Source organism: Amphiprion ocellaris, chromosome 16 (assembly GCF_022539595.1).
Source record: "Amphiprion ocellaris isolate individual 3 ecotype Okinawa chromosome 16, ASM2253959v1, whole genome shotgun sequence".
NCBI classification, from domain to species: domain Eukaryota; kingdom Metazoa; phylum Chordata; class Actinopteri; family Pomacentridae; genus Amphiprion; species Amphiprion ocellaris.
Window position 1 is genome coordinate 19,087,779 of NC_072781.1, and position 11,211 is coordinate 19,098,989.

The window sequence follows — 11,211 nt, forward strand, 5'->3', positions numbered from 1 at the left end:
CCACATAAACAATGTCTAGACTGTATTTCTGATTAATTTAATGTCATGTTCATTGAAAAAAATGCTTTTCTTTCAAAAATAAGGACATTTCTAAGCAACCCCAAATTTTTGAACGGTAGTGTACATGTCATGTTCAACAGCTGATCAAACGAAAAGTGTATCAGAGTTTAAACCTGACATGCTGCTGTTGCCCACATGACCTTTTAAAGAGATAAGAGACGCAGAGCCTCTATCAGTTAAAGTTATCAGCCTTCACAGCTTCACAAATTTACAAGAATTCATTTCAGGTGTAGTAACAAAACAGAAACTACTTTTAGAATTACTTTGAACTTTTCTTTCACTGCTGTTCTCAGTAGAAGCTGTCACCTCTATGTATGGAAGTTATTTCTGTGTTTACATCGACGCCCCCTTCACTTTCTCACTCTGGCTTCCTCTGTAGCTCACAGCTGTGAATCACTGGTGGGTGAACATTTCCTCTTTATCGTTTACTGCCTCACTCATCGTTACTTGTACATTTTTTAATGGTGTCTCTGTCTGTTTCTGTCATACTTTCTCACACATTTATGATATCTATGCTTCTATTTTAATTTCTATTAGGCATAGTCACAGTGCAATATAATATGTTTGGTAGATTGCATTGCTTTGTGCACAAACAGCATCAGTAATGTGACACACTGTGTGTTAAACTGACCTTTCTGGGATCCGTGGAGGAATCCTGGGTGGAGGAATGTGGGGCGCGGTATCGGATGGTCGTGGAGGTCGTGGTGGAGGGGGGAAATTTTCTATTGTCTCCTATAAAAAATAAAAAATCTAATGTGTGACTTCACCTCCAAATAAAACATTTTGACAAGGCTAACAAAAACTCTTCTCTGCGTATCACTGTTACATTTAGAGGTGGTTTCTATAAAAATAATCACTTCCTACTTTAAAATGGTTTAAATGTAACTTGACACTCTTGCTTCCTCTTGAATGAGCACATCTACATAGTCCCTGTCTCTCTCTATTCACCCTCCCCCTTCTCCACTCACTGCAGCTGGAGCAAACCAGCTCACCCATGACTGCTCAAACACCGTAAAACTGCTATATGATACACGCTTGTTGTAATACTGGAGTAATTTCTAGCCACAAACTAATTGTTTAGAAGATAATGGTACAGAAAGGGATTGATTCTTTTGGGTTTGTTACATATGAAACACCGACTGTCGGATTCTGTGTTGCTGAGATTGTCGTCAGTACACTGCACTTTCAAAGTGGATATTCAATTCAATTCAATTCAATTCAATTTTATTTATATAGCGCCAATTACAGTCAAATTGTCTCGAGACGCTTTACAGAACCCATATGCCTGACCCCCAGAGCAAGCCAAAAGGCGACAGTGGCAAGGAAAACACCCTTTTAACAGGGAAAAAAACCTCGAGCAGAACCCGGCTCTTTATGTTGGGGGGACCCATCTGCCTGCTGGCCGGGTGGGTTGAGAAGGACAGAAGAGGTAGAGAGGTAGAGGTAGAGGGATAGAGGTGGAGGTAGAGGGATAGAGGTGGAGGTAGAGGGATAGAGGTAGAGGTAGAGGGATAGAGGTAGAGGTAGAGGGATAGAGGTGGAGGTAGAGGGATAGAGGTGGAGGTAGAGGGATAGAGGTAGAGGTAGAGGGATAGAGGTAGAGGTAGAGGGATAGAGGTAGAGGGATAGAGGTAGAGAGATAGAGATAGAGGGATAGAGGTAGAGGTAGAGGGATAGAGGTAGAGGGATAGAGGTAGAGGGATAGAGGTAGAGAGATAGAGATAGAGGGATAGAGGTAGAGGTAGAGGGATAGAGATAGAGGGATAGAGGTAGAGGTAGAGGGATAGAGGTAGAGGGATAGAGGTAGAGAGGTGGGGGTGTGGGGGGGGGACACACACACACATGATGCTGACTCCTTACTGCATTCATGGTATGTCTTCTAAGACATACAAAACACTTTATAGACATGTTAATGTGGTGAAAGCATGATTTTAATCAGAAGGGGCTTTAAAGACCAACTGAATAATTAAATATTCAAAAAATCTGTCAGTGTATTCATAAAATAGCTGTTAGTTGCTTCATTAGATATAAGACTCTTGTGATATGAGTAGCGGTTTCATATAGTGTGTAAAAACGGAAATCTTCAGAAAGAAACACCCCAGCTCTGATTACACCCTAATGATTTCTAAGCAACGACACCAAGATTTTACAAGACAGAAACATGTGTTCTAAATTCTAGAATATAAGTTTATCTATACTTTAGGTAATGAAAAACGGAAGTAGGCGGTAAAAAATAATTCTCGCTGAACACTAGAACCTCTATCTACCTCTCTGCTGCACATGTAGTTATACCAGAGATGTTCCAAGAGCAGAGGTCAGACGTGTGCAGCATCACAGGAGAACTTGAACTCTGAGTTCGGTGTGTAGAGAGCAAACAGCAATAAAAAGCTGTGATGAACTGTCAAGGGCAGCACTTTGTCAACTAAGTCTGAGCGAAGATTACAGCTTTCACAGGCCATGAAGATGTAAATGCTGCTATCACTAACTGGGACTCACCTCAAAGTCGGGCTCTGTCCCGCTGCTGTAGCTAAAAGTGCTGTGAGTGCTCAGTCTGTTGCTCTCAGTACCTGGTGTGAAGACAAAGGAGGTTAATCTGGCAAGAAAACACGTGATTTCAAGTTTGTTTGAGGTTCGTGCTTGTGGTGAATTGTGTTGTAACAGTACTTCACCAAATGTGGGGTAAAATATCTTGTGAAGTCTCACGACAAAGACGCTACAGTTGTACAAAATGTCAGTAGGGAGAGGCATGAGCAATGAGAGTGAGAATAAACACAGAAGCAGGTCGAGAACAGACAGACTAATTTGAGAATCAGTCATCTAATTTGAGGCTGTCGGCAAATGATACATGAAATCCTGAGAATATATCAGCTGTTTAAAAAGCACAGTCTTTGACCTTTTAGAAAAATCTGAAATGCAAAATAACAGTTCGTATCCTTACTATTCTGTCCACTCTGTAGAAAACATAAAATATAGACTGAGTACAGAAAAACTGCTAGAGAACAAACAAAATAACTATATTGAATATTTTATATAATTCATTTTATTTGTAATATTATTACTCTAATGTATTTCTGATCTTATTGAACTGGTAAAGTTAAGAAATATAAAGTGATAAAAAAAAAACAGTGACAAATAAACTACAGCAGGCCGATTTTCTCACAGTCTTTGCAGATCTTCACTTTCTGGCCACACTGTCGATGTTTGCTTCCCTTGGCATTCTGGGTATTTCAACACTGATATCAAAGGTTAGAATTGCCATATTTCCCTGTTGCTGCTGCATTTCAAAATGAGGAAATGTTTTTGTTCATAAAACACAAAGACGTTAATGATATTTGAAGTTACAATGGGTTGAGAGACGTGAACAAATTTAAGTTTTCTCAACAACATGATATTCTTTATGCACAACGACCGATGCAGTACGTTATAATATACCAATATACCATACTATAACTGGTCAGCCACAGCATTAAAACCTCTAACAGATGAAGTGAAAAACATAGATCTTCTTGTTACAATGCGGATGAGATTCTGTTTTGGTGTCAAGAGAGTGACCTGCACAATATTAGGCAGGTGGCTTTTATGTTGTAGCTGATTGATGTATATGTTTAACAGCTGAACAAACTAAAGGTGTATTGGAGTTCATACGTGGTATGCTGTAGTACGAAGTGTACTGTTTTGCATACTATCTTTTAAGAAACGTAGAACAAAATCCATCTTTTATGGTACATAAAATGAAAGATCTAGCTCTGCTGACAACATATATCATAATTCTTTTTTTTAATCAACCTATCTGTCTTTAGGAAAATCAGACACATCCAAAACCTTCACAATGGGTTTTGTTTTGTCTTTTTCTGAGCAATGTTCGGAAGAAAGCTTGTATATTTTTTTCTTTGTAGCTGAGTCAGGTGTATCTTCTCCTGACTCAATATTCAAAGCTTCTTAGAGATTTCATCTTATTTTCATTCAAAGAGGGAACACTAACAGATTGAAATGCATTGTAGAAATAAGGCCCAATCATAGCAGGACTTGTCCATTAGTCAAGACATCTGTCAGAATCAGTAGATGAAGCCTTTTTTGAATGATTTAAGCAAACGTAGGTTCTAATTAACATGAATTTAAAGGTGTTACTTCCAAGAAATTCCTGTTTTTCTTTCAAAAATTTCTAGTCAGGCCCACCCCAGCCACTAGTTAATGTAATGCTGGATTATTCCACTGGATTTAACTTTTCCTCCCACTACTCAAGCTACACCCAGCTAGTACCACTGCAGTTTAGTGCCTCTATGCTCTAGTGATTCTTTCTCTCAAATCCTTGGTGAGTTCCTTCAACCACAGATAAAAGAAATGTACAGAAAATACTGACTGATGATCAGAACTGGCACTTCTCGAGCCCTGTCAACTTCAACAATTTCCTCCACCTACTTGCCTGGGTAATGTGGAGGCAGGAACTCAAACAGCAGGCAGGTACAACCACCATGAACAGATCACAAGGCTACAGCGACATACACATGTTTGAAGTCTAGAGCTTCTGACATACATTTAATAGGAAGTGGGAGGAGAGCCACACAAACAAATGAGGAAAGCAACAACTGAGAACTTGCACAATAGCCATCTTGTTTAGTTGTATTTTGAGGACACAGTTGTAACCACTGAGCCATAGTGTTGACAAAAAACTCATGAAGGAAAAATAAGTATTGGGACTCACTGGATGTGCTGGATGTGCTGCCTGTCTTCCAGCTGCCCCTATGGATAACCTGAGCTGGTGTCGGGGGCAGAGCCATTGCTCTGGGTGCAGGCTCATACACAGCACACTCTAATGTCATATTGGAGCTCCAGTATAAGTTCCTCTGCAGGGGAGCACTAATCTCATAATCTAGGAGGGGAAATCCACACCAAAATTTAGCACTAACAAACAACGGCATGTTATTTTTCATCATTTGCTGCCCAGTAACTTGTCATTTTATTACAATAAGATCTACTCATAGTTAATCCAGTTAATGGAGAGATATATCAAAGCTGCATTACAGCAGTTTGGTTCCAAGTAACACAATGACTATATATCAATAGTGAATTGTGAAATTATTCTACCTAGTTCCTTTCCTGCCTTCTGTCTCTCTTTGTGACGTCTGGTGATGCTGTTTCGTAATTTCTTCAGATTTTCCTTGAGAAAAAAAAAGACACGTTAGATTTGTTGCCTGACAATGAATCAGCACCTGTCAGATCACAAATTTTGCATATTTATCTACCTGCTGATAGCGTATGGAGTTCGCCCTCTGCTCATGGTCAAACTGCCAAGCCTTGAACTCTTGGACAGCCTCATCGACAGAAATTTCCCCGACTTTTACCCTCTCCTGTAGGGATATAAGCTGCCTCTGTCCAGGGGTCTTCATCCCAGCATAGGGGTCATAAGCAGGTGTGGGGGGTTCCACCACAGGCCGAGCTGAATGGGTGGGAAAAGCAATCAACATCAACAACAAAACATTATGAAACTCTTCACCTTGTAGTTTTTCAGGCTGAGGAAAAATATCTATTTGGATTTCAGTAAATGGCAAAAAATACTGTAACGTAAAAACAAAATGCTGTATGGTGTTGAGGCAGAACTAAGCTGATTGGTTAAATTGAACTTCAACTGACAGAGAAAAAGATGCACTAATGTTTAAGAAACAGGATTTAAAGGTATTCAGAAATTTTAAGAAGTACTTCAATTTCACAAACCAGCAAAATTAAAGGACAAAAAACTTCAAACTCTGCAGAAGAAGAACCAGTTTTGTTGATCATTGTTTTGAGAATGTCATTGTACTGTATTTCTGTTTTTTTTAAATTATGCTACAGTGCCAGCTCTGATATTTTACACATTTATACATTTTTTATCTGTTTTATTTTACTGTTTTACTGTATTGCTTTTATTGTTCTCGTATTGTTGATGATTTATTTTACTGTAAAGCACTTTAGGTAGGCCTTTAAAAGTACTATACAAATAAATCTGACATTGACAAATTAACTGATTCATAAAACATCAGTCTGTCAGTTCCAAAATAATTTCTAACATCTTGACTTGTAAAAGCAAGAAAAACACAAATGCAGTTTTCAAGCTGTCTCTGTTTCTAGCAATGGTTTTGCTGCTCCTACAGTAGTGCTGAATTTTATACTGCAGAAAAAAATTCACAATGTGACAGGAGCAAAAATAACAACAACAAACACCCAGAAACTGCATTTGGTTCAGAATTTTAACTACATTTAAGAGGGCTGCACTCCATTCATGGAAGCTAATTCAAGGACTCTGGTATTGTACACACTCACTGTCATGGCCTACTGGGATGTCTATGTATTGTTTTTTTTTTTTTTTAACTTGTATTCTTATCATCCTTTAAGTTTAATACATGAACACTTTGGGGCAGCAACATGAGGACCTAGCATTTTTTACACCTGTGCCTTAACTGCTGCGTCAGGTCTAAATGTCTGCTGTAAAAAACTCCTCGAGGCACTGGAGGAGAAATTTTTTTTTGTTAGCTACATGCCCTGAGACAAACCTAAAAATGGTGTGACACACAATTACCTGTAACCATTAAGCTAACTACAATGTTCACTGGTTTAATTTGATGAATTTGGTGTCACTGAAAAAACATTAATACCACAATGGTTCATTTATGATTGATTAGATAGAATCAAGAAATTAATACTGTGTTTTCCATTTATGCTCATGAGTAATATTTTAGTAAAATATAAATCCACAGCTGAACACAGCATGTGTAGGTATTAGATCAAATAATGCAAAAATATTGAGAACCTACTTGGCTTACTAAATCCAAAAATGCCATTTGGGTCTATTGTTTTAAAATGTAAAGTTGAATTGCAAATGATGACATAACAGAACTAGAAAGCACTCAGAGAGCGCAGTACTCCGCCAAGGCTGCTCAGTCGTATCATTTCTGACAGCTTGACTTTTTACAAAATCCGTGGATCCAGACTATTAACCACGTCACTGCCAAAATCTAATCACCTGGTCCTTGCGGCATTTCTGACCGTCCCTGAAAATTTCATCCAAATCAGTTTATCTGTTTTTGAGTAATGTTGCTAACAGACAGACACAGACAGACAGACAAACCAACACCGATCTTCACATAATTCCGCCAAGGCTCTGCCTCCTTGGAGGAGTAATTAATCAGAGCATTTGATTGTACTGGATGAGATCAAACTCTAATAAATAAGAACAAACAGATTCTATTTGTGATTAAACCGTGCTTTACCTGCAGGATATCCAGATTCCATTGTGTTACTCTCGGACATGCCTTTATCTGAAAATACTGTAAAAAAAATTTTAAATGATCTATTTTTGCCTAAAGATCACTTTTATTAAATGAATATATAAAATACAAATAAATAAAAATAGTCTGCAATGTACCTCTAGAGATGTATGTTAGAGGCTTTTCAGCCTCAGACTCAGACTCTGGCCTGGGGATGGGGGCTGGTGGACGGTTCAGGATTGCAGTGTTGTAGGTGCTGTTTCCATCTACAGTATCGTAGATCTCCTCAGGACAGAGATTGTATGGGTCCTCCTCTTCCTCTTCCCTTTGATCAAAGTTATGGGGGTCATATTTTTCCTCTTCCTCACTTTGAAGGCCTTTGTTGTTATCTGGGACATCTGTGGCATGTGGTTTGGCTGAAGGACACAAAGTAACTCTGTTACAAATAGGGTTGGTATATCAAACAGTATTTCTTTAAATATATTTATTATGCTGTATACCTTGGAAGAACTTCCGCAGCATAGCTTCCTCAGGGTTCTCATCTGCAGCAGTCATGACCTCATCTAAAAAAACAGCACCATCAGCATCAGCAGCTGCCAATTTTGCAATTATTCATCAACGTTACAACCAATTAAAAAAATCTGGTAAATCTTACATAGGTCCTCTGCACAACCAGGGTTGATCTCCAGCATCGACTCGTATATATCCTCTGTGCAACCTGAGTACTTCATCATGATATCTTGAGAGGTGGCCGACATCATCTCATACACCTCTGCACTATCGTCGGTGTTGATGGTGTCCTCAATGTGAGACTTTAGCATGTCTGCTGTCTCCTGGATTTGTTCAAAGACAAAACATGGTCAGACATTTACAAAAACTTGACTGCCAGACGAAAATATTAATTGGTGGATACTACAGTAAAATAAAAAAAATATTCTTCACTGGACTTACAACAAATTCATCGATGAACTGTCTGAGATCATGAAAGCCACTCTTCTCTGCCAGCTTGTTTGGGTAGTCTCCATGCTTGTTCATCACACTGTAAGCTTGCAGAGCCCCAGGACACTGAAGGAGAATGGTGGTCAGCTTCTTCAGGCCGTACTTAGCAGCAAAGTGGAGCAAAGTGGGAAGCTCCTCATTCCGCTGATCTGAAGCACAAAAAACAGACACAACCAGTTATGTGACTACATGTTGACTTTCAGACGCTGCTTTCACTTTCTGTTATTTCATCGAAAAAGATCAAAAAGGCATCGCAGAGACTGAACAAACTGAGAGGTTTACTGGTCTTCTCGTAATACTTTTGCAAAAACAGCAGTTTAGCTAAGTGATGGACCATGAAATGAGAGTAGTAAACTTACATGCCGACATATTGGCTTCTTCAATCTGTCTGGTTCCAAACAGCTGAAGACCAGCTGCAGGCATCCTGGATTTTAATGAGTCAGTTAGCATGTTGTCCAATGATTCTGTTGTGTTGCATGTCAAGTTGAAGGCCTGGAAGTAAAAAAATATATTATATAAGAACTAGATAACTTGCAAAAGAGCAAACAGTGCTACTTTGTGTAAGACATAATGTCTCACCTGACAGATGAAGCTGACAGGATCAGTGGCATTTTCAAGATACCGACTGACTTCTTCCATATTGGTGTAATATGTAACAGGCCTCAAGCTGATACATGATTGGTCAGTGTGCAAAGTGAGTGATACATTTCCAGCAGGCATTTCTAAGGAAAACAAAATAAAATGCTGATTTAATAAAGACATTGAGTTCAGATGTAAGTTTTGGAGATCTTGTATTGAAAAGTAAAACGCTATGCAGCAGTTTAATGTCTCGTGGCTTCCTCTAGATACTTACCCGGTGCAGGAACACTAATCGTGTACTCGTTCAACACTGTGCCTTGCACTCTTTTTGTAGCTACATTTTCAGATGAAAACTCCACCTCGGGTAGCGACTGATCATGTATTTTGTGTGTAAGAATGATAAAAAGCATCTCCTGTTCCTTAAAAAAAGAAGTAAAGCAGAATGAAACAGCATGTTAGCAGTTCTTATCAATTCGAACTTTAATAGCTCATATCTACAAAACAAGGATTTGGGTAAAATATTTCATTGATACCAGCATAAACTCTTGCTCCAATGCAACACCATGTAAGTGCTAAATATATTTGTGTGTAAACATTAAAAAAAGAAGTGAAAATTTATCTTAATAACACACTGAGAGTATCTGTGATAGACACAAATATTGCCTTTAAAATTATTATTATGTAATTGCTTCAGTCTTACCCCGCACAGAACTCTGGTTGGTTGAACGGTGAGACAAGTGAGGTGCGTGGGTGAACTCATTTCCTCGCTTGTTAAATTCCCTGTGTTCGCAGGCTCTTCATCCTTCAGGACTGTTTCTTTCTGCTCTTCTGACACCACTTCCTCCGTTTCATCAGTGGTGGAATTTTCACTTGAAGAGGCTGCTGTAAGGTCTGACTTTGCTGCAGCTGCAACAGCTTTGCTTTTTTGTTCAGCCAAAGCTCGTCTACCTTTAAATAAAAAACACGTTAAAATCAGTTATTTTTTGTTGTTACCTAAATGTTCTATAAATAAACACCTTTAATTCATTCTACATAGATTAAAGATGTTTTACTGAGTCAGTAAATATTTATAGATGGCTTAGGGATTCACGCATAAAACAATCTACTCTCTCACTTACTTCTGATGACAGTTTCAGTTTCACCTGTTAAATTTTGAGGTATCTAACTCTAAAACTTTTGCTGCCACTCTAACCCAGCAAAAAGCCTGCAGATATAATTGTATACACCTTTTACAGAGATTATGTCTTCAGTCCAAATAAAAACGGCTACTTCTATGACCCGTACTGATGAAACAAGACATTGTCTTTTGATCAGAAAGATGCTTTTTATGTTTCTCCAGCATTTCCTGCCAATTCTTGAACACCACATGCAATATGAAATTTTACTCACTCCATTCTAGTGGATCAGATTTTGACATTTGAAGCACTGCACATGAATTCTACTTATCTAGCTACCTTATCTACTAAGCTAGCAATCGTATATACTAAGGTAGCTAACAAGACAGCCTTTTTGAGACACAAAGTGAATCAAATTATTGAAGAACTGATCATTTTTCAAACAAAAACCAGCATAGAAATGAGTGTGTGAAATCACTGTGATGGAGCAATTGAAGACTGCCGCCAAAAATTCTAACAATGGATGATTAAAGCTGCAACAAAATGCAACTGATGCCTCAGTTCAGGTTTAAAAATGTAAAAATCTGCAGGTTACTAGGAAAACTAAATGATGCAACATGTGTTTTTGTAATTTGGAAGAACAGAACTTTTCAGGGACTGTTTGTTCTCCAGGCCTCTGAATACTACGTAGTTTAGACATGTATCTATCATAATACAGCATTTAGTGTTAAGAAAGGATTAAATGTGATAAAATATTGCATACTGTCAGTAACTGATTCCAAAATGGTGGAAAGGTAAACAGAAGGCTCGTCGTCAGCATAGAGCTTTCTCCAGCTTGCCCAGTCTCTAAAATGTCCCTCCTGTATGTCATCCTCTGATATGCCACATAACAGTGCCACCACTCTGTGTGGAGGGTAAAGCAGCCTCTGAAATGCTTCCTGCAGTTCATGGTCACAGAGGATGTCGAGGAATACTCCTGTGAGGAGCAGCACAATGCACTTGCAGCTTTGGAAAGATTCAAAGTTATAGCCATGGAGCTGATCGGCCGGTCCAACCGCATACAGCAGAATAGACCGTTTGTGGAATTTCCGAGAAGTTCGCAGGATCTGCTGCAAATACGACGCCCATTCCTGTGCCTCTGCAGTGTGCAGAATTAACAGCTCATATGTTGAGAGGGAGTCAGAAATTGCTGAAAAACAGAATACATTAGAATGTGG

General features: G+C 38.8%; 1 protein-coding gene across 3 annotated transcripts in view; it reads right to left on the bottom strand.

The window, feature by feature from the left end:
- The window catches only part of pik3ap1 (phosphoinositide-3-kinase adaptor protein 1), a 38,274-nt gene that overhangs the window by 2,223 nt on the left and 24,840 nt on the right, over positions 1–11,211 (bottom strand). For 2 of the 3 annotated variants that reach the window (XM_023277119.3, XM_035951385.2), the window contains exons 4-17: positions 9,580–9,827; positions 9,154–9,298; positions 8,880–9,022; positions 8,660–8,792; positions 8,253–8,449; positions 7,957–8,134; positions 7,802–7,864; positions 7,460–7,717; positions 7,305–7,361; positions 5,304–5,497; positions 5,146–5,218; positions 4,763–4,930; positions 2,557–2,627; positions 692–792 (exon numbers count right to left, since the gene is read on the bottom strand). In XM_023277119.3, coding sequence (XP_023132887.1) covers positions 692–792; positions 2,557–2,627; positions 4,763–4,930; positions 5,146–5,218; positions 5,304–5,497; positions 7,305–7,361; positions 7,460–7,717; positions 7,802–7,864; positions 7,957–8,134; positions 8,253–8,449; positions 8,660–8,792; positions 8,880–9,022; positions 9,154–9,298; positions 9,580–9,639 — 1,841 coding nt within the window. In that variant the 5' untranslated portion in view covers positions 9,640–9,827. Of the gene's footprint in view, positions 1–691; positions 793–2,556; positions 2,628–4,762; positions 4,931–5,145; positions 5,219–5,303; positions 5,498–7,304; positions 7,362–7,459; positions 7,718–7,801; positions 7,865–7,956; positions 8,135–8,252; positions 8,450–8,659; positions 8,793–8,879; positions 9,023–9,153; positions 9,299–9,579; positions 9,828–10,757; positions 11,184–11,211 lie in introns of all 3 variants that reach the window. The other variant, XM_023277117.3, reaches the window with a different exon arrangement.